Source organism: Oncorhynchus mykiss, chromosome 22 (assembly GCF_057628025.1).
Source record: "Oncorhynchus mykiss isolate SJ-2025 chromosome 22, ASM5762802v1, whole genome shotgun sequence".
Lineage (NCBI taxonomy): Eukaryota > Metazoa > Chordata > Actinopteri > Salmoniformes > Salmonidae > Oncorhynchus > Oncorhynchus mykiss.
The window spans coordinates 3,233,627-3,258,143 of NC_143043.1; the positions used below are offsets into that span (position 1 = coordinate 3,233,627).

General features: G+C 41.7%; 1 protein-coding gene across 2 annotated transcripts in view; it reads left to right on the forward strand.

Moving 5' to 3' along the window:
* tbc1d4 (TBC1 domain family, member 4) overlaps positions 1-24,517 on the forward strand; it is a 139,595-nt gene that overhangs the window by 39,821 nt on the left and 75,257 nt on the right. For both annotated transcript variants that reach the window (XM_021578614.3, XM_021578615.3), the window contains exons 5-9: positions 9,312-9,401; positions 14,496-14,600; positions 16,006-16,138; positions 18,485-18,576; positions 19,236-19,346. In XM_021578614.3, the coding sequence (XP_021434289.3) occupies positions 9,312-9,401; positions 14,496-14,600; positions 16,006-16,138; positions 18,485-18,576; positions 19,236-19,346 (531 nt within the window). The remainder of the gene's footprint in view (positions 1-9,311; positions 9,402-14,495; positions 14,601-16,005; positions 16,139-18,484; positions 18,577-19,235; positions 19,347-24,517) is intronic.

The window sequence follows — 24,517 nt, forward strand, 5'->3', positions numbered from 1 at the left end:
TTGTGGCTGTGGGCTCACGAGCACCTTCACTCGTTGACAGCAGCACACATTCCAGGCTATCAGAACGTCGGAGCAGACCTCCCGAGTTGGGCAGAGGTCTAAGGCACTGCTTCTCAGTGCTAGATGCGTCACTACAGACAGCCTGGTTCGAATCCAGCTGTATCAGAACCGGCTGTGATTGGGAGTCCCATTTAGCAGCGCACAATTGGCCCAGCGTCGCCCAGGTTTGGTCGGTGTAGGCCATCCTTGTAAATAAGAATTTGTTCTTAACCTTTATTTAAATGTAAAAAATACAAATAAATGTCTTGAGACAACGAGTGACAACTGCATCCCGACATTGTTATCCAAATATGGGAATGGTTTGGGAGAGCCGAGGTGGACCTGTTTGCGTCACGTGTGAACGCGCAGTGTCTCCTATGGTTCTCCCTACGAGCCCAGGACGAACGGCGCTAGGGATAGACGCTTTGCGCACCAACTGTGACCGGTACGCATTTCCACCGCTGTCCTGCATTCTCCCACTGCTAGCCCGCATGAGAACAGTCAATCATATTGATAGCCCCCGATCACCCAGGGGCTCCATGGTACTCGGAGATGACTCAAATGTTGGTTGCGCCATCATGGTTGGAGTGCCGTTGGTTATCTGATTCAGTAATCATAACCATACAGGCTTCACATGCAAGTTCCACATCCATGTTGTATGCCAGCAAATGGAACGTGTTCCACGGGGTCCACAGAGAATGTGGACCCCGTGTGCTGTCAGGTTGAGAGCGTGCTCTCATTCCTACAGTTCATGTTTGACAAGCAGCGCTCACCCGCCACCATTAAGGTGTTTACGGCAGCGATTTTAGCTTGTCATGAGGGGTTTGGCAGAGACACCGTCTTCAGCCAAGCTCTAGTGAAACAGTTTCTATTGGGAACGCAGCGGCTTAGGCCAATGCCTAGAGCCACTCTGCCCCAGTGGGATTTGATTGTGTTACTCGAGGCGCTCAGCGAGACGCCGTTCGAGCCATTGAATCAAATTCCCCTCAAGATGTTGTCTCCGAAGACGGCACTGTTGCTTGCTTTGACTACGGCCAAGCGCGTCAGTGATTTGTGTGCTTTTTCGACGGGACCCGACTGCCTTGCCATCAATGGCGATTTTAGCAGAGCGTGTTACGTCCTAACCCAGAATTTATGCAGAAGGTTATTAAGAGCTCATTTAGGGCATAGACTGTTGCGCTGTGGGCCTTCTCCCCCTCCCCATGTGGAGAGGAGGGACTTCATCGCCTGTGCACGGCGATGATTAGGTCATTGCCTCAGCTGTTTGTGTGTCACAGTGCTAGTACACTTGGTAGACCACTTTCTAAACAGCGGCTGTCTAATTGGCTTTGTGAAGGCATTTAGATGGCTTATGAGGCGGTAGGGCGGCCATTACCTCAGGGCGTAAAGAGCCCACTCCACTCGTGGAGAAGAGGATAGAGAGGATAGAGGACTTCAGGTGTAGAGGATATTTTTGCAGCAGCGTCGTGGTCGTGGTCGTCACGGTCTCCTTTGATCTGATTCTACCTGTCGTCTAACTCTAGCTCGTTCTGTACTCAGCGTGGCTGAAGGGAGAACTTGAGTTAAAGGATGCAGGACTATTGGGCGGGGTTCCCAGTAGGTCCACTCTTTTTTTTCAAGGAGAGAGACGTGACCTCTGTTTGACACTGTCAGTACAGTAGAGAATGTCTTGACTGCCCACCTGTGTGTCACTGTGTTGGGGCAGCGTGATGAGGGAACTAGTACTGTAACTACTGTTACTTTACTTTTAGAATGGTCACTAAATTTGATGGAATATTGAGTTATCAACTATCTGCTGAGTCAGATTAGTATGACCCATATTCTATTATCTGCCCACGAATCATTGGCTTTGCATATTGATTGAGTGTGGCGGGTTACACTGAGAAATCTGTGAGTATGTCTTCTAAACTGTTTGCTGATGGGAACGCTAGAGCTAAGGTGAGACGTGCAGGACTAATGGACAGGGTTTCCATCAGCTTTTTCCTATTAGAATGACTACATTACATGGCTCCTGGGGTGGTACAGTAGAGTCATGTCTATGACTGTGTTTGGGCTGATGGATTAGGGATATTGTTCTGTAACTAGTATTACAGTACTACTAGACCAATCTTAAAATTGACAGAATATTGAAGTATCATCTATCTGCTTGTACAGATTAGCTCATTATGTTTATCTACCCACTAGTCATTGGCGAATACCTCTAGACTGAGTAGGGCGGATTACAGGACTGCAGGATTTGGTCGCAGCCATTGCTGCATCCAACCTTTTCATTAAGTGGGAAGAGTTAGACTTGGCAGGGAGTACATTTTGGGAGTGTTTCGCTCCGCCTTAAACCACTGTAGAACAATAGTTACCGCAGTGTAACTCCAGTTCTATGAGTGGAGCAGAGCCCCACAGGGCTTAAGGCCCTGCCGACCCCCAGTCTTGCTGAAGATCATTTTCGGGAGGCTGATTGTGGGGAAGCATCCCATTATATAGGGACAGCTGTACTCCTATTGCCTGCAGGTGCGTGCATAATTTTCTCTCAGGCTATTCGCTGCCTAGGCAGTGGGGTTAACTTCTTGGCACATCCATCCCGTTAGCGGGATCATTTTCGTCAACATCCGCTGAATTGCAGAGTGCCAAATTCAAATTAAATTACAAAAAATATTTAATTTTCATGAAATCGCAAGTGCAATATAGCAAAACACAGTTTAGCTTGTTGTTAATCCACCTGGCATGTCAGATTTAAAAAAAGCTTTACAGCAAAAGCTATCCAAGCGTTTATGTTAGGACATCTCTCTCAGCAGACAAAACATTACAAACAGCTAGCAGCAAAGTAGATTGGTCACGAAATTCAGAAAAGCAATAAAATTAATCTCCAGATGTTTGCACTCACGAGACTCCCAGTTACACAATAAATGTTCCTTTTGTTCGATAAAGATTATTTTTATATCCAAATACCTCCATTTGGTTGGCGCGTTTTGTTCAGAAATCCACAGGCTCATGATGGGCAGACGAACATTCCAAATAGTATCTGTAAAGTTCGAAGAAACATGTCATACGTTTTTTATAATCAAGCCTCAGGTTGTTTTTACAATAAATAATCGATCATATTTCAACCGGACCGTATGTGATCGTTTCAGAATAAAAGCCTGAAACTATGTCTAAAGACTGTTCACACCATGTGGAAGCCATAGGGAAATATGGTTGACATCCCTTTAAATGAAGGGAAGGCATGCAATGGAACAGGGAGATTTGTTTCTCTTAGGCACTTCCTGGTTGGATTTTCCTCAGGTTTTCACCTGCAATATCAGTTCTGTTATTCTCACAGACAATATTTTGACAGTTTTGGAAACTTTAGATTGCTTTCTATCCTAATCTGACAACTATATGCATAGTATAGATTCTGGGTCTGAGAAATAGGCAGTTTTATTTGGGTACGTTTTTCATCCAAAGATTATCAAAGTACTGCCCCCTACACTCAACAGGTTAACCACTAGGAGCAGAACTCCCTTATTGGGCTCCACTCCACTCATAGAACTGGTTACTATTGCTTCCATTCAGTCAGCGCATAAAATGGCTTGGCCTGGCCAAAAAATGCATTCCTTTCTTGAAACATTAATATCTTAACAGCCTATATATCTACTATACACTGTTTTGCACAGTGGTGAACCTATAGACCTTCAGTGTGCGACAGGTTGTGATTCTGAAAGGACAGCAGCCGTAATGCCAGCACACTCATGTAGGAGAGTGCACTTTTTGTAAAACACAAAGAGCCAGTGGTTTAGTGGAGGGTATACGCAGGTATAAACCGTATACCCACTTTTTTTTCAGTGGGCATTGCTTATACTCACTTCTTAATCCCTTCTGATGCGTATCAAAATAGTGTGGTGGAGGTATACGACTTACCAATTATGTAGTACAATAGAGAAATCATGCACAAAGTAGCTTACGCAATTGCAAAGCATGTGAAATATATTCACACATGGCCTAGTTTCAACGAAATATCATCTGCAGGCAGCTAGAGTGTCCAGCTCTCAACTGGTTTTGGCATGGAGCAGCTCACAGAAGAATGACATCGGGAGCCAGGCCCTGACATGCCCACCCACTGGGGAGCCAGGTCCTGACATGCCCACCCACTGGGGAGCCAGGCCCTGAAAGGCCCACCCGCCGTGGAGCCAGGCCCTGAAAGGCCCACCCGCCGTGGAGCCAGGCCCTGAAAGGCCCACCCGCCGGGGAGCGAGGCCCTGAAAGGCCCACCCGCCGGGGAGCCAGGCCCTGAAAGGCCCACCCGCCGGGGAGCCAGGCCCTGACAGGCCCACCCAATGGGGAGCCAGGCCCTGACAGGTCCACCCAATGGGGAGCCAGGCCCTGACAGGTCCACCCGCTGGGGAGCCAGACCCTGACATGCCCACCCGCTGGGGAGCCAGGCCCTGACATGCCCACCCGCTGGGGAGCCAGGCCCTGAAAGGCCCACCCGCTGGGGAGCCAGGCCCTGACATGCCCACCCACTGGGGAGACAGGCCCTGACAGGCCCACCCGCTGGGGAGCCAGGCCCTGACATGCCCATCCAATGGGGAGCCAGGCCCTGAAAGGCCCACCCAATCAGATTGATGTGGTTTAAGCATTGTTGTGGACTAAGACCATTACATTTCTGTATTTTGTCTATAAAAAAAGCGTGATTTTCAGTTTGATCTGAAAATAGGAAAACTCATTAAAAAAACAGGATATTCTGTCTATATTTCCTTCGCTGGGCAGGCCGTTTGGGAACACACAGCATAATGTTAAAGGATAAGCAGTTCATAAACTCCAATCATAAGAATACAAAAAACACAACCATTAACCATATCCCAATTGAAACTATTACTTCCCATTGCAAAAATCATTTCACTTTTAGCACACAAAGTAACCATTGACCTAAAGTTCAAAGTGGAACTAACAGCGTTTTAACTACTTTGCAGATATGAAAGAGACATTCATAATATCAGTCAAAAATGTCAAATTCACGGTTTATGTAACAAAACCAACTTCATAAGAGGTTTTAAAAATAGGTTATATTTGACTTAACATTCCATGACTTAGACAAAGGCATTGTTGGCAGAATAGATGGATGCAGTTCAATGCATGATTCATATAATTCACCAATACATTTCTTGGTAGTCCAGAAAATATTGCTATCAGGTTGTAAATCACAGCCGGACTCGTACAATGTTTGCTGCCTCAATTTGGGATACACTGTTTCACTTTCAATTACTTCATATTCTGGACAAAAACTGACAAATATAACTAAGGCTGGGAATGTCAATACAATCAAACTAGCAAGGGCAACGATCACAAGTCAGTCATAACATGGCTAATAGGTTGGCGTATCAATTTATATAGCAAGCTAAAAACACAGTCTTATGTTAGCTAGCTAGCTGCTAGGAGGACTTTTTCTTTTCTTTTCCCCCCCCCACCTTTATTTAACCAGGTAGGCTAGTTGAGAACAAGTTCTCATTTACAACTGCAACTTCTATATAGTGTGTGCAAAAGGCATGAGGAGGTAGGCAATAAATTGGCCATAGTAGCGAAGAATTACAATTTAGCAGATTAACACTGGAGTGATAAATTAGCAGATGATGATGTGCAAAAGAGCAGAAAAGTGTATGTAAAAGCATTATGGGGATGAGGTAGGTAGATTGGGTGGGCTATTTACAGATGGACTATGTACAGCTGCAGCGATCGGTTAGCTGCTCAGATAGCTGATGTTTATATTTGTTTAAGTCTCCAGCTTCAGTGATTTTTGCAATTCATTCCAGTCACTGGCAGCAGAGAACTGTAAGGAAAAGTGGCCAAAGAGGTGTTGGCTTTGGGGATGATCAGTGAGATATACCTGCTGGAACGTGTTGTTATCGTGACCAGTGAGCTGAGATAAGGTGGAGCTTTACCTAGCATAAACTTATCGATGACCTGGAGCCAGTGGGTCTGGCGACGAATATGAAGCGAGGACCAGCCGACTAGAGCATACAGGTCGCAGTAGTGGGTGGTATAAGGGGCTTTAGTGACAAAATGGATGGCACTGCATCCAGTTTGCTGAGTAGAGTATTGGAAGCTATTTTGTAGATGACATCGCCGAAATCGATGATCGGTAGGATAGTCAGTTTTACGAGGGTATGTTTGGCGGCGTGAGTGAAGGAGGCTTTGTTGTGAAATAGAAAGCCGATTCTAGATTTGATTTTGGATTGGAGATGTTTAATATGAGTCTGGAAGGAAAGTTTACAGTCTAACCAGACACCTAGGTATTTATAGTTGGCCACATATTCTAGGTCAGAACCGTCCAGGGTGGTGATGCTAGTCGGGCGGGCGCGGGCAGCGAACGGTTGAAAAACATGCATTTGGTTTTACCAGTGTTTAAGAGCAGTTGGAGGCCACAGAAGGAGTGTTGTATGGCATTGAAGCTCGTTTGGAGGTTTGTTAGCATTGTGTCCAAGGAAGGGCCAGAAGTATGGTGTCGCCTGCGTAGAGATGTCATGCCGTTGGAGGAGTGACTAACTTTTTCCCCTCATTGTTTTTCAGTGGCTATACACAGCTAGAGATGCACGTGTCATTTTGTTAGCTAGCAAGAACTTGACGGACTAGTATAGAGTTAGCATATCTCTTCCGTTTGCAAATTCACTCTGGCTATCTACTCCGATTTCAGAGCGCTCTCGTCTGAGTTTGCCAGAGTGCAGAACAACTGATCAATTTACGAACGCGCAACACCTGCTGAATGTGACGGGTGTCAGTAAACGTAGGCAAAAAAAGTAATCGTTTACATGTTTTGTTTTTTTAAACAGCCTAACCAGCTTTGCTACGGCAAGTTAAATGGTCAGAGTGAGGTGTTTTCTCATTTGTGCCTGGATGTAGCAAGCAAGCTTGACAACTAGCCAATTAGCTTTGATGCTTGGTTGGGACAAGCATGCATTGGCAGGCAAGCTGCAGAAGGACGAGGAGGCTACAATCCCCTTTGTTTATCAATGCAATTTTGATGGCCAACTAGCTGAAAAAGTTTGCAAGGGTTTATCTAATGTTTCTTTGCTTGATTTTAACTAATCTTGCTCTGGCTAACATTAGTTGTTGATCTTGTTGTTGTTTATGTGCATAACTGACGAAGAGAGAGCCTACCTTTTCATGGTTGTTCTAATGATCTTAACGTCAAGCTGTTGCAACTGCCTGTAATCACACAGTCGGGTTCAAAGTGAATGATGGCTGGCCTGTGTGACAAATGGCTTGTTTGTATTAAGGTCACCAGTCTGTGTAGACTCCAGTCCTGGGCAAGACAGATGTTTTTATTAATTTTTTACTGCGATGTCTATTAATTGTCCAAACGCATGGCCGCTTTCCCACTCTATATAAATTGCTATAGAATTTTCACAAATGCCTTTTTATACGTGATTCCCAAACATTCTAAGAACTTGTGAAAAAAAGAATGTGAAAATGGTCGCTGGTCAGATGTGTCATTCTTCCTAGGGGTGTATATGAACAGATTTGAATAAGATTTCAAGTTGCTACAATTCGTTCGGCTAGTGATGCCAGTGATGTGTTTCCACCAAAAGGACTTTTTTTTGCTTGAGTTTTCATGTACTGAATAAAAATCTTAAGTTCAATGTGTTTCCATTGCATTTTCAACTATTACAATAATTTTGTCACAAAAACTGTTGCATTAAATGACAAATGTCCCTATTTTGGTCTTGGCTGGTGCTCTCTAGCCAACAGCAGATACAGTACGAGTAGGCTACTCTACATTATGATGTTGTGGATAAGATCGAGCATATTTTTATTTGTCAAGAGGCAGTCAAGCATCGATCATCATGTCACAGAATAAGACACTCAATATTTATTGGAAAGGAGCATCAAGATCACCGTGAACTTTCACCACCCTGTGAAGTTCATTGTAACTTATTTCATCTGTAGCCAAATAAACTGCATGGTTGCTCGAGTCGTAGTGGGAGGATCACAAGCCATATCATCACGTGACTCCAAGTTTACTTCAATATGATGGTTATTATATCAGTATTTACCGACACAAAAAGATCCCACCATGTCGACTGAACAAATGATCTTTTGGCATTTATACAATTTTACAGAAATGTCCTGTTTCCATCACAGCTGTCATTACTTTTTTTTTTTACAAGGTATGACTTTATCCATATAAAAACTGTAGTTGGAAATGTGGTTTGTGGCAGTCAATTTTGGGGGAAATTATTTGTGCAGACTTTGTTTTACTGTGTGTGTGTCTGAGGGAAAGATGACACATTTCCACGAATAGCAAGAATAGGCTTATCATGAGATGCCCATCACAAGACATTGTGGACTTGATTTCTATTAGGCTTTGGGCAGGATCCAGATTTTCATACCGTCATACAATTCTTCTGCCATCCCGGGATATTACCAGCCTAACACACAAGGGGGCACAAAAAAAGGCCATTGTTGATATATTACCAAAATGCTAACAAAACAATGCACAAGTAATAGTGAAATCACACAAATGCTGTAAATGTTAACGAGCGAAAACGAATGTAAACTAATTGCAAAGATACGCGAATTCAGCTCATAAAGTTATAAGCATAGTTAATAGCTACCGAATGTCATTTTTGGTGAGTGTGGACATTTACAAGCGAAATTGAATGAGAGATTGTGCAAATGAACAAAGTTTTGATGCATGCTTTTCAGAAGGAAGAGCAGCATGTGTTCATGGAGAAGAACGGACAAGAAAAAAAATGCTAGTAGGAAGGACAGGGGAAAAAATGGCAGTAGTACAGAACTCTGATAACGGAGCTTATAATTGGCAGAAAGCCATTATAAGATATCTGATGGCAAATGTTTAGTAGTTAATTGCATACAATTGTAACTTCATTACCTAATGTGCGCCGCACAACAGAGACTCGCTGATTATATATAGAGCGCTATGGACTATCCCATTGTGCCCTTTACAACAAACACGTTACTCCCTCAGCTGTTCTGGGGAACAACAGTAAGCTTCATAACGCAAAATAATGTGACAGGTGAAATGAAGAATGCAATGTGCTTTATCTGCTTATGTATTGCACAAGTTGACTACAGGTATTAACTTAAAAAGTAGCTACAAATAATCTCATTTTTGAGAAACTTCAAATACAGTTTTGACTGTATTGAAAAACCATTCTGACTTTTTTCCGAATACCCTTGTATACAGTATTTCCCCCGAGCCTACTTTCTACTCTTCTAAAGAAGCCGACTTGATCAATGTATCAAGGTCAGATTCCTCATTAATGTGTGTGCTTGTTTTTCAGGTCGGACGCTTCGAGGTGAACCTGATCAGTCCAGACAGTAAGACTGTGGTGCTGGAAAAGAGATTCAAAGACATCTCGTCCTGCTCTCAGGTTGGTAAACCTGGGTTTGTTTTTCACTCTACTGTTTTCCGTGTTTACATTCACATTCATCCAGCTCATCTCATCCCAATGCTACAGAGCTTTTCACAGGTGCAAATTCCCCAAACTTAACTAATTCTTGAACATATCTACTTCATGAATAAATAAATGCATTAGTTTGGGGGCTTGCATTGTCAGAGGATCATTTCTTAGTATTTTATTACAAATGCACATTACTTCGGCTCAGTCTTTCATCTTTTCATTGTCAAGGATTTACTTGACTACTAGTCCTACTAATATGATATAAAATTGTATTTTGACACATCACGGAAAAAGGTGTTCGGTTCTAATTCTCAGAGTAAAAACTCAACGGACTCTATGAAAGCTCAAACCAAGTTTATTCTTCCCATAGGGGCAGTACAGCTGCAATAGACAAAGACCCTGTTCACACAAGCGCTGATCTTTAGCCTCTAGTGACACCCCATCCCGTGAACGGGACCGTTGTCATCATTTGACACTAATTAGCATAACGCAACGGACATAAATCTTCCTAGAAAATCTTCCTATTCATGAAAATCACAAGTGAAATATATTGGAACACAGCTTAGCCTTTTGTTAATCACCCTGCCATCTCAGATCTTCAAAATATGCTTTACAGCCAAAGCTAGACAAGCATTTGTGTAAGTTTATCGATAGCCTAGCATAGCATTATGCGTTGCTAGCAGAAAAGCAATCAAATTAAATCGTTTACCTTTGAACTTCGGATGTTTTCACTCATGAGACTCCCAGGTAGATAGCCAAAGTTCATTTTTTCCCCAAATATTATTTTTGTAGGCGAAATAGCTCCGTTTGTTCTTCACGTTTGGCTGAGAAATCGACCGGAAATTGCGGTCACGACAACGCCGAAAAATATTCAAAATTAGCTCCATAATATCGACAGAAACATGGCAAACGTTGTTTATAATCAATCCTTAAGGTGTTAAGTCGATAATATATCAACCAAAAAGAAACCAAAAAATTGGTTTCTCAGTAGAAGCGATTGGAATAATGGCTACCTCTGTATTTTACGCAATCATTTTTCTGGGAGCATCAGGTGACCACTTGCGCAATGAAGCCGCCTATGGGTATTCTTCAACATAAATGCGTAAAACTACGTCACAATGCTGTAGACACCTTGGGGAATACGTAGAAAGCGTAATCTGGTTGATAGGGCATTCACAGCTCAATAGGGACGCATCGGAACGCAGGGCTTTCAAAAGATGAGTCACTTCCGGATTGGATTTTTCTCAGGTTTTCGCCTGTAACATCAGTTCTGTTATACTCAGACAATATTTTTACAGTTTTGGAAACTTTAGAGTGTTTTCTATCCTAAGCTGTCAATTATATGCATATTCTAGCATCTTGTTCTGACAAAATATCCCGTTTAATTTGGGAACGTTATTTTTCTAAAAAAGAAAATACTGCCCCCTAGTACCAACAGGTTAACCCTTTATCCTAGGCTGAGTCTCCTCCTACACATCTGTACAAGCACTGTATCTTTATTGCTAGGCAGGAAACTAAGTGATAAACTTTTCTTTCTCCCTTAACTTCTTACGGCTGAAATCCCGTTAATTCGATTTGACAACAGCCAGTGAAAGTGCAGGGCGCCAAATTCAAACAACAGAGATCTCTCAAACATTCAAGTGTTATACACCATTTCAAAGATAAACTGGTTGTTAATCCCACCACAGTGTCCGATTTCAAAAAGGCTTTACGACGAAAGCATACTATGCGATTATGTTAGGTCAGCACCTAGTCACAGAAAAACACAGCCATTTTTCCAGCCAAAGAGAGGGGTCACAAAAAGCAGAAATAGAGAGAACATGAATCACTAACCTTTGATCTTCATCAGATGACACTCATAGGACTTCATGTTACACATGTATGTTTTGTTCGATTAAGTTCATTTTTATATCCAAAAATCTGTTTACATTGGCGCGTTATGTTGAGTAATGTTTTGCTTCCAAAACATCCTGTGATTTTGCAGAGAGCTACATCAATTTACAGAAATACTCATCGTAAATGTTGATGAAAATACAAGGGTTATACATGGAATTAAAGATATACTTCTCCTTAATGCAACCGCTGTGTCAGATTTCATAAAAGCTTTACGGAAAAAGCACACATGCAATAATCTGAGTACAGCGCTCAGAGACCAAAACAAGCCATACAGATACCCACCATGTTGTGGAGTCAACAGAAGTCAGAAATAGCATTATAAATATTCACTTACCTTTGATGATCTTCATCGGAATGCACTCCCAGGAATCCCAGTTCCACTATAAATGTTTGTTTTGTTCGATAAAGTCCATTTATGTCCAAATACCTCCTTTTTGTCCGCGAGTTTAGTTCACAAATCCAAATTCACAAGGCGCGGGCACTTAGTTCAGACGACAGTTCCATTACAGTTCGTAGAAACATGCTAAACAATGTATAGAATCAATCTTTAGGATGTTTTTATCATAAATCTTCGATAATATTCCAACCGGACAATTCCTTTGTCTTTAGAAAGGAAAAGTTACAGAGCTCGTGCTCACGGCCACGCGCGAGACTTAGCTCATGGCATTCTGCCAGACACCTGACTCAAACAGCTCTTATTCGCTCCCCCTTCTCAGTAGAAGCCTGAAACAAGGTTCTAAAGACTGTTGACATCTAGTGGAAGCCTTAGGAAGTGCAATCGGATCAAATTTGACACTGTATATTGGATAGGCAAAGACTTAACCTACAAACCTCAGATTTCCCACTTCCTGGTTGGATTTCTTCTCAGGTTTTTGCCTGCAATATGAGTTCTGTTATACTCAGACATCATTCAAACAGTTTTAGAGTGTTTTCTATCCAAATCTACTAATTATATGCATATCGTAGCTTCTGGGCCTGAGTAGCAGGTAGTTTACTCTGGGTACCTTATTCATCCAAGCTACTCAATACTGCCCCCCACAGCCATAAGAAGTTAACGTGACCTGACCTGACCTAGACCCCCTTCATCAATAATCCATGGCTCTCTCACCTTATCAATGCCTGCCACGTGATCGTTTTCCCTACACTCAGTACATTCCAAGCGTAATTGCCCCCACCACATGCCTTCCTCCTACAGATAACCATTAACCTCTGGTGTAGCCCCTCGGCTATGGCACTCCTCAGGTCTCTATTAATGATTAATAACATTTAAATTTCAGAAATGCATTCCTATCAAAGGTTAGTAAAACAATTACTTGAAGGGAGTCCAATGCCATATTTGGGGGAAAGACAATGCTCTTGTGTTATTGTTTGTACTTGATGTTTATAGCCTAATACATTTCAGCTAAGTATTGTTTAACCTTTCTGATCTCCCCATCCCGGATCCGGGATCGTGAATACAGACTCAAGCTCATTACCATAACGCAACGTTAACTATTCATGAAAATCGCAAATGAAATGAAATAAAATAAATATGCTAGCTCTCAAGCTTAGCCTTTTGTTAACAACACTGTCATCTCAGATTTTCAAAATATGCTTCTCAACCATTGCAAAACAAGCATTTGTGTAACAGTATTGATGGCTAACGTAGCATTTAGCATTAGCATTCAGCTGGCAACATTTACACAAAAAAACAGAAAAGCATTCAAAAAAATCATTTACCTTTGAAGAACTTCAGATGTTTTCAATGAGGAGACTCTCAGATAGCAAATGTTCAGTTTTTCCTGAAAGATTATTTGTTTAGGACAAATCGCTCCGTTTTCTGCGTCACGTTTAGCTATGAAAAAACCCCTGTATCCAGGATTGTGTAAATCTATCAGCAAGCTCATTAGCATAACACAACGTTAACTATTTATGAAAATCGCAAATGAAATGAAATAAATATGCCATCTCTCAAGCTTAGCCTTTTGTAAACAACACTGTCATCTCAGATTTTCAAAATATGCTTCTCAACCATAGGAAAACAATCATTTGTGTAAAAGTAGCTAGCTAGAGTTAGCATTTCACGTTAGCATTTAGCGTTAGCATTAGCGTTAGCATCCAGCACGCAACATTAACAAAAACATAAAAGCCTTCAAATAAAATAATTTACCTTTGAAGAACTTCTGATGTTTTCAATGAGGATACTCTCAGTTAGATAGCAGATGCTCAGTTTTTCCAAAAAGATTCCTTGTGTATTAGAAATAGCTCCGTTTTATACATCACATTTGGCTACCAAAAAAAATCCATAAATTCAGTCCTCAAAACGCAAACTTTTTTCCAAATTAACTCCATAATATCGACTGAAAACATGGCAAACGTTGTTTAGAATCAATCATCAAGGTGTTTTTCACATATCTCTTCATTGATACATCGTTCTTGGACACATGCTTTCTCCCCTGAATCAAATGGTAAAGTAGAAGCAGCTGGCAATTGCGCACCGAATTCGACGCAGGACACCAGGCGGACACTTGGAAAATGTAGTCTCTTATGGTCAATCTTCCAATGATATGCCTACAAATACGTCACAATGCTGCTAAGACCTTGGGCGAACGACAGAAAGTGTAGGCTCATTCGTTGCGCAATCACAGCCATATAAGGAGAGAATGGAAAACAGAGCTTCAGAAATTCTGCTAATTCCTGGGTGATGCATCATCTTGGTTTCGCCTGTAGAATGAGTTCTGGGGCACTTACAGACAAAATCTTTGCAGATTCTGAAACTTCAGAGTGTTTTCTTTCCAAAACTGTCAAGAATATGCATAGTCAAGCATCTTTTCGTGACAAAATATCGCGCTTAAAACGGGAACGTTTTTTATCCAAAAATGAAATAGCGCCCCTAGAGCTCTAACAGGTTAAACCAGGGACAGCCACTCAGTCCATAAAGGCTACATTATGCATTGCTGACGTCTTTCTCCACTTGCAAACAATGTTGTATTAGGGGATTAAATTGATTTATAGAAAATGTAAATTGATTTATAGACGGTTGAGAAACCTCTCTCCAACCAGTCTCTCAAACATATACTGTGCTGTATAAACTACCAATGAATTCTATACTTAAACTTTACCAATGTAGTGTATCATCTGTATTGTAACGAATCATGATATTTGATTTGTATTGTGCGGTTTGCTCAGGGTATAAACAAGACGGACCACTTTGGGTTTATCTTTCGCGACCCGGGGGAGACTGGTCCGGGCCAGTATGTGTGCTACGTCTTCCAGTGTGCCAGCGAATCCCTGGTGAGTATTGGCTAGCTCCTCCCACTGCACACTCCCTGTGTACATCTCATTTGACATTATCAATCATAGTCTGCTGCTGGAAAAATGTATGTGTTATGGCTTTACACCCCCTGCTATATTGTGGATAAAGAGTTACCTGTCTAACAGGACACAGAGGGTGTACTTTATTGGAAGCCTCTCCAACATAATCCTTGCAGAATCAGGAAATCCCCAGGGCAGCTGTCTATGCCCCTTACTTTTTTCAATCTTTATTAATGACATGCCACTGGTTTTGAGTAAAGCCAGAGTGTCTGTATGCAGATGACTCAACACTATACATTTCAGCTACTACAACGACTGAAATGACAGCAACAATTAACAAAGAGCTGCAATTAGTTTTAGAATGGGTGGCAAGGAATAAGTTACCGCTAAATATGTATTTGGGACAAATCATTCACTAAAAGCGAAACCTCAACTACATACTGTATTAAATAATGTGGAAATTGAGCAACTGTCATTGTCCATAATATGCGCAACTCTGCCTACTTAACAGACCTGTCAACAAGACAGGTCCTACAGGCTCTAGTTTTGTCGCACTTGGACTACTGTTCAATAGTGTGGTCAGGTGCCACAAAGAGGGACTTAGGAAAATAGGCATAGACACATGCGTACACACACGATATCATACTCACTATACACACGTACACATGGATTTTATGTTGAAGTGGAGTTGGAGCCTGAGGGCACACACTTAGTGTGTTGTGAAATCTGTGATGAATGTATTGTAAATTGTTTAACTGCCTTCATTTTGCCGGACTCCAGGAAGAGTAGTTGCTGGCTTTGCAACAGCTAATTGGGATCCATAATAAATACAAATTCAAATTGGTCCCTGACTGACTCCTTGTGGTTCCAATGGCTCAGTTCATTAGAGCAGGGTTCCCCATATGCAGAGTTTTGATCCAATCCTGCAGCAACACAATTAAATTAGCTAATTAGGGTCCAGAGAGAAGGTGTTGATTAGTTGAATATTTCAATCATGGGTCTTACTGAAGGGCTGAGCTTGCACATTCACTATCTGGAGATGGAGAACCATTTTAGCATGGTTGTGAGTTTGCTTCCTGCTTGGGCCACATAATGTGTTTGAATTGTTGCTATTATATACCTGGGCTATGTCAAAATGTTTAACTAGATCTGTAATGCACAACTAAATCTACTGTAGGCCTACCAGTATCACAAAACATTGGTCATAATGTATTGGGTTCTGAAATAGCCTGGAGGAATGGTTCTGTGGAATGCTAGGAATCCAAATTGTTGTTTGCTGTAAGTGGAGTTCGACTGCTGTGTGTGTGTGTGTGTGTGTGTGTGTGTGTGTGTGTGTGTGTGTGTGTGTGTGTGTGTGTGTGTGTGTGTGTGTGTGTGCCTATAGGTGGATGAGGTGATGCTTACTCTGAAGCAGGCCTTCAGTACGGCAGCAGCTCTGCAGAGCGCCAAGACACAGGTCAAGCTGTGCGAGGCCTGCCCTATGCACGACCTGCACAAACTCTGCGAGAGGATTGAGGGTACGCCACTGTCTACGGAATCTATTACAGTGCCTTCAGAAAGTATTCACACCCCTTGACTTTTTCCCCACATTTTGTTGTGTTACAAGGTGGGATTAAAATTGATTTAATTGTATTTTTTTGTCAGTGATCTACACAAAATACTCTGTCAAAGTGGAAGAAAAATTCTAACACACTAATATACTGTATCTTGATTAGATAAGTATTCAACCCCATGTTTGAATCACCTTTGGCAGTGATTACAGCTGTGAGTCTTTCTGGATAAATCTCTAAGAGCTTTACACACCTGGATTGTACAATATTTGCACATTATTCTTTAAAAATGTATTCAAGCTCTGTGAAGTTGGTTGTTGATCATTGCATGAAAGACATTTTCAATACGATTTAAGTCAAAACTGTAACTAGGCCAGTCAGGAACATTCAATGTCGTTTTGGTAAGCAACTCCAGTGCATATTTGGCCTTGTGTTTTAGGTTATTGTCCTGCTGAAAAGTGAATTTGTCTCCCAGTGGCTGTTGGAAAGCAGATTGAACCATGTTTTCCTCTAGGATTTTGCCTGTTCTTAGCTCTATTCCATTTATTTTTATCCTAAAAAGCTCCCTAGTCCTTGCCGATGTTGAGCATACCCAAAACATAATGCAGCCACCACCATGCTTGAAAATACGAAGAGTAGTACTCAGTGATGTGTTGTTTGATTTGCCCCAAACATACCGGATTGTATTCAGGACTTAACATTCATTTCTAATTTGTTGCAGTTTTGCTTTAGTGCCTTACTAACAGGATGCATGTCTTGGAATATTTAGGCTTCCTTTTTTCACTCTGTCATTTAGGTTAGTAGTATGGAGTAACTACAATGTTGTAGTTCTCCTATCAGCAATTAAACTCTAACTGTTTTAAAGTCACCATTGGCCTCGTGGTGAAACCCCTGAGTGGTTTCCTCTCCGGCATCAGAGTTAGGAAGGATGCCTGTATCTTTGTAGTTACTGGGTGTATTGATACACCATGCTCAAAGGGATATTCAATGTCTTGTAGCAGGTTCAAGGGTGTGGGGTTTCCACGTCACCAAGTTCAATAACCAAACACACACAAGGAGCACAACTGGAATGCAAATGGGGAGTTTATTGGGGAGTTTTGCACACTGGGGAAAAGGGGAAAATCACCAGCCATTTCACAGTCCACAATCCGTTCTCTTTGTCCGTTCCGTTCTCCAGGGGTAATCCTTAAACTCGGGTCTTCAGCCAAACCGGTTTGGTACACAGTGGGAGTAATTAGACAGTCCAGGTCACAACGGATAATCACACAGATATTTATCTCTCTACATAACACACGCTTCCCTCTCCGTTCTCTGCCCCTTTGTGCAGGCCGCACAAGTACTCCCTGGCTTAATGATCCACAAGGCTCGCCTCGTTGGGGCAGGAAGTCCATATAAGCCTCGGGGGTGGAGCCAGCAAGATATCTCCCTTCAATAACTACGCCCCTCACTTCTCCCTGCCGTCTGCCACAGTCTGCTTTTTAAAATAATAGTTTTACCCATCTACCAATAGGTGCCCTTCTTTGCAAGGCACTGCTCGACTGAGGGACCTTACATATACGTATGTGTGTGGTTGGTACAGAGATGTGGTAGTCATTCAAAAATCATGTTAAACTCTATTATTGCACCCAAAGCAACTTATAATGCGATTCATGCTTGCCATAACAAAGGAGTTGAATACTTATTGACATTTCAGATTTTTTGGATAAAAAAACAATCTAAAACCATAATTCCACTTTGACATTATGGGATATTGTGTGTAGGCTTGTGACACACAATCTCAGGCTGTAACACAACAACATGTGGAATAAGTCAAGGGGTGTGAACACTTTTTTGAAGACAGCTTTTTTTTGCTTTCAAAATAACCAAAAATATGACAGCACAGGGGAAGGAGACAATAAAAGCTAAATCAATTATCTTTCCAAATACAGATTGGAAAGGTCATTTTTATTTGAAGGGTATACCTACAGGAGGAATTAATGCCGCAGTCATAACCCATTCATAAGCAGTGCATTACCATTTATTCAACCTTCATGTTATCAAATGAGAAAAAAGACTCCCGAACACACTTCATCTCAGCTTCTCTGTCAAATCAATCGGGTTTGAATCACTTTTGAGTCAGATCATTTTTCTACGTCAGCTTCTTAGAAAAAGTAGCTCCACATTTTGAGTTTGAAAACACTGTCTTTGCATATCTCACCATCAGTCGACCCAGTTGGTTGTGTGCTCCATTCAATTCTCCTCTTCCCAGTCTATTCTAATTTATTTGGGGGGGCTTAATGGCAATTAATTTGGTTCCTGTGTGTGTGAATCCAGGTCTGTATCCTCCCAGGGCCAAGCTGGCCATCCAGAAGTACCTCTCTCAACTGACTGATAACGAACAGGTCGACATCTTTGAGCGAGTTCAGGTAAGGACCAGGCCTAGATTCAAATACCATTTAAAAATAATATAAAATACTTTATAGGTGCTTTGTTGAGCTTGTCTGGCACAACTGACCATTAGCATAGTTGCAAACCTTGCTCCTCTGGAACTCCAGGCAGGATAAATCTGAAAGACTTCAATAAGTAGGTCTGATAAGGACTGTGAGACTGAAGATAATGATTGTTCTTAGTACTATTAATTGTCAAAATGGATTCTATGTTTCTTAATCAGATCCTCCATGTAAAGAATGAGAGCAGCGATAATAGAAATCTTATCTTTAATATCTACTCGATCTTTGACAAAATGGAGCAGTAGATATATTTACGGGCTCCAACAGCTAGTAGCTTTAACAACCCCATTTCGAAAATGTATCTGTTTATATTGTATTCAATGACACCGATGACACCAATAGATCAAATATAGATAGACTGGCACCAATGACAGCAATGAGTAGTGGCCCAGCTAGAACAGATTGGGGATCTTGGGGATTTAGTTTTTTCTCTCGCTTTTGCTTTGCTCTTTGGAATCTATGCCGAGTTAATGTAAAATCACTTTGTAAAAACTGCTGATGTAAAAAAGGGACTTATAAATACATTTGGCTGATTTGATGGATGGATTTACTAAAATATGTATTCGTCCCTATAGAGAATGAAGCCTGTGTCGGACCAGGAAGAGAATGAGCTGGTGATTCTCCACCTCCGCCAGCTATGTGGAACCAAGCAGAAATCCCACCTCCACATCGGAGAAGCCCAACTGGTACTATTCCCTCACTTGTACTATAGACCTGCCTATAGGTTCAACCTGTCTGTCAATCAGCAGGCCCATTTGAGCTCCATAGTTTAAACTATAGTGTGGGAGACAACAGCACATCCTGTAATGTCACATGCAGAGTGACATTACATGCAGAGTAACCCTATCTCTCTCTCTCTCTCCTTCTCTCATTCTGTCTTGCTCGATCTCTCTTCTCTCCCTGCCTCTCTTACTTTCCTGTCACTCACTCAGTCACCCATTCTCTGACTCACAGTGGCCCATGAAAGTTTATGACCAGCTCTCCGTGGCCTTTTCCCGGTTTGTTAACAGCAGTGGAGAACAGTCAGTTGAATGGAGTCCTCAATGTTCAGGCAGTATATTGAGACAAAACTAGAAACCTCAAACCCTCTTCTAGGGAGCTCACTCTCAGGGCTCTAGGAGAGCAAGTTAAACCGCTACAGACCTCTTGTCTTGCAGAGCTTTTACTGCCTCTGTGCTGATACAGGGATAATAGAGTCGAGTGTACATTTTTTATGCGGTGGTTTACTAGCGGTCAAGTTATTTGACCGGCGTTCAGTGGTCAACCATCTTTATTTTACTACTACATCCCTGCTTGCTTACTACACTGAACAAAAATATAAACGCAACATGTAAAGGGTTGGTCACATGTTTCAGGAGCTGAAATAAAGAATCACAAACATGTTCTACAAGCACAAAAAGCTTACTCCTCTCAAATATTTTGCACAAATGGGTTTACATCCCTGTTAGTGAGCATTTCTCCTTTGCCAAGATAATCCATCCACCTGACAAGTGTGGAATATCAAGAAGCTGATTAAACAGCATGATCATTACACAGGGCACCTTGTGCTGGGAACAATAAATGTGCAGTTTGTCACACAACATAATGCCACAGATGTCTCAAGTTTTGAGTGAGCGTGCAATTGGCATGCTGACTGCAGGAATGTCCACCAGAGCTGTTGCCAAGATAATTTAATTTAATTTCTCTACCATAAACTGTTGTTTTGGAGAATTTGGCAGTACGTCCAACCGGCCTCACAACCTAACCACGCCATCCCAGGACCTCCATATCTGAGGAGTATATCTGTCTGTAAAAAGTTACATAACGTGTGTACAACACCTGTTGAATATGGCCAGTGTCAGTAAACGTCTGCCAAAAGCGTAATGAAATTGTTGTCAGCAGAGCTGGTTCGGCTGTTTTTCATGTTATCCAGAGATAAACAAATCATCGGTCAGAGCGTCAATTGTGCGCTCCGAGAGCGAAGCGAGATGGGTGGGGCTAAAGCTTACGAGTGTGTGAGCGATGCTGAATGGATGTAGACAAAGAAGAGCTGTTCACTAGATAGAAAAACATTCAAAGGCCATTTTCTCAGAAGTGAGTTTACAAGTTGATCAACTTTCAAAGCAGAATTACTTTCCCATTGTTCCTCAACTGCAATGTATGATCTACCATTTTGTAGCTCTGAGTCTCTACTTTTATCCAATGTAAAAAGCACAATTTCAAATTTTGCTACATGAGACTGAATCCAGATGGAGAGTTATATATGAAAGGGGCAAAAGTTATCTTGACCAACATTGAGGATCTTTTAAAGCATTGACTCAAAAACAGCCCAACCCCTGCTCAGGTTATTCTTCCCATTTCCACTGTTTCACAACATTATCGTACTGCTATAGATATTATTACATGTTCCCAGGGGTATTGTCAGTAATAATCTTGTGACCATGAAGTTTAATTGCACTGTTAGCTCTGTTACTGCCCAATTGAGAAGGTATTATTTAAAATATACTAAATATGGATACTCTGCTGCTTTCAAATCATGTATATGCTGTTACATATCAATGTTCGACGTTTGATGTCAAAGATGGACCTTCTTGATATCTGGGTGCATGACACGAGCCCGGATATTTTGGTTCTCACAGAGATCCCGGATAAAGACATTGACATTGCCATGCGTCCCCAGAAACACAACCAAGCCGCACTGCTTTTTGACACAATGCCCGCGTAACCTGGAAGCAAGCCACACCAATGTGTATGAGGAAACACCGTACACCTGGCGACCGTATCAGCGTGCATGTGCCTGGCCCGCCACAGGCATCACTAGAGCGCGATGGGACAAGGACATCCCTGCCAGCCAAACCCTCCCCTTACCCGAACGACTTTGGGCCAATTGTGCGCAGCCCATGGGTCTCCTGGTCTCGAACCGTGATCTCTAGTGGTACAGCTAGCTACTGCGATGCAGTGCCTTAGACCACTGCGCCACGTGGAAGGCCCCTACAGGATTGTTACGATAAAGTGACATCTCCTAATTGCCACAGGACAAAATCACAGCGCCAATAGAGAAGGGGTGGCATTCCTTACGCTCCATACTTAACCAGCTGGATGACAGAGGTGCGTCATCCAGCCAAACATAACAGCATGGAGGTTAGCGGCTTAACAGTAAAATATTACATTTGGGAGAGACAATCCTTCCATCTTGTACATACCGAGGTGTTTTTTACCTATCCTGTGTGTTTTATAATCCCAGATGAATGGATTGATAATTGAGTCCAGTTGTTTATGAAAGGACTTAGGTATGAATACCAGGATGTTCTGGAATAGGTCAACACAGCTCACACCATCCCCACTGTCAAACATGGTGGTGGCAGCATCATGGTTTGGGCCTGCTTTTCTTCAGCAGGGACAGGGAAGATGGTTAAAATTGATGGGAAGATGGATGGAGCCAAATACAGGACCATTCTGGAAGAAAACCTGATGGAGTCTGCAAAAGACCTGAGACTGGGACGGAGATTTGTCTTCCAACAAGACAATGATCCAAAACATAAAGCAAAATCTACAATGGAATTTTTCAATAATAAACATATCCAGGTGTTAGAATGGCCAAGTCAAAGTCCAGACCTGAATCCAATCGAGAATCTGTGGAAAGAACTGAAAACTGCTGTTCACAAATGCTCTCCATCCAACCTCACTGAGCTCGAGCTGTTTTGCAAGGAGGAATGGGAAAAAATTTCAGTCTCTCGATGTGCAAAACTGATAGAGACATACCCCAAACGACTTACAGCTGTAATCGCAGCAAAAGGTGGCGCTACAAAGTATTAACTTAAGGGGGCTTAATAATTTTGCACGCCCAATTTTTCAGTTTTTGATTTGTTAAAAAAGTTTGAAATATCCAATAAATGTCGTTCCACTTCATGATTGTGTCCCACTTGTTGTTGATTCTTCACAAAAAAATACAGTTTTATATCTTTATGTTTGAAGCCTGAAATGTGGCAAAAGGTCGCAAAGTTCAAGGGGGCCGAATACTTTCGCAAGGCACTGTATGTTTTGATGTAAGAGAGGAAGCCAGTCCTGTCATCTCCACCTCACCCGCTCTTAAGATAACCTTCGGGCCGACTGGGAGCCCAAGGCTTGTTAGGAGACACTCTATGTAATTTTGATGAACTGAGAGAATATTAGGGTAGCACTGTGATTCATTAATCATATGCTGTCTTCCCTGCTCCTCTTTTACCCCTTTCCTTTTCTGTCTTCTACATCCCCCTCTCACCACCACCTTTTTCTTCCTCTCATGTTATAATGCACACCATATGTGCATTGAAGTACAGATTGAACTTGTATTTCTAATATAATATTACAATTATCATAATTATAATGCATTATGTATTTATAACACCTGGATAATGAACTTCTTTCAATAAAGCGTTTCACATTCTCCACTGGTTGAAATTAACTATTTCATTGAAATACTATCCTGTGTCCTCAGATTAATGCAGATGAAGGGAGTTAGATAGGCATGGGTGTATTTCTGTATATATGAATTACAAATCAGCCTTTATTTAAATCATTTTTCCAGTCTATTGTATAGTTACAATGTGTAATCATTGATGTCCCAGGAGCAGGAGTGGTAAACACTGTTGAAGTGTATAATTGTAATACATACATGTAGACACAGAATCATTCAAATAATGGAGTTTGATACACCTGGTATTGGATATGACTGAAAAAGAATGTCTCAGAGATTCATACCTGAACCGCACCGTTATTTTCCAAGGAAGAGTACATGATCAGGGAATACATTCAATGTACAGGCTACAATGTGGGGGATCTCATGCGTGGTAATAACTACAGTACCGGTACATGTATATAAGACTTGCATCCTTGGCACAATAAAATTATTATATTCAAACTCTATCCATAGGCTTCATTAATGCCATTCAGACTTGGAGTTGATACAACTATGATAGCTTGAGGTTCATAGATAGGTTCTGAACTAATATTCATACCAAACGTTTTAGGGTCCGTACACAGATCGGCAACATACTGTAGCCAGCTGCACATCCATAGGCATAGTTAATTTTTTTTTATCCTCCACAACACAATAAGCAAATAAATAGTTAGCTAGCTATGTTACTTCAGCTGCATTGCATGGCAAATATAAGCAAGGCAAGCAGTTTGCAATTTGCAGTAAATGCTTTAGCTAGCTAGATCCTTTACATCCACTGTTTCACAAGACGACAGCCTGGTTTGCTGGTTTTCCCAAGAGTCCCTAAAACATTAAACAACACGCATTACACATTCATACTCAGGTCATAACACTAGCTAACTAGCTGGCTAATGTTAGCTAGTCAGCTAACTTGCCAAATAGCGATTTTCGTAAATTAATTTCATGACAAAGAAATATGCACAAATGTCTGTCTCTACATTAACTAACATATTTCTCTCAATCGTAGAGTTTTTACTTGACTCGTTATGCCGTTAACTACTTACATCTGCTTCCACCGTAATGTTTTTTCAGCCATCTTTGCTGAAGAAGGCCACCAGGGATGGGTGGCTTGTGTCAAATTCATCATTGGAACCACTCAATATGATTGGTCATATAAAAACCTTGGGACCCAAATGCATAATGAGTGCTCTAACTCCCCCTTGTGGTGGAGTTAGTAAGTCCCGCGGTGCAAGCTCGCAACTTAACTTTTAACTTATGGTATAGGGGACGCTTGCGTCTCACTTGGGGAAAAAAACAGGGAAAGTGCAGGGCGGCAAATTCAAATAATTATATAAAATCAAACATTCATTAAATCACACATGTAAGATACTCAATTAAAGCTACACTCGTTGTGAATCCAGCCAACATGTCAGATTTTAAAAATGCTTTTCGGCGAAAGCA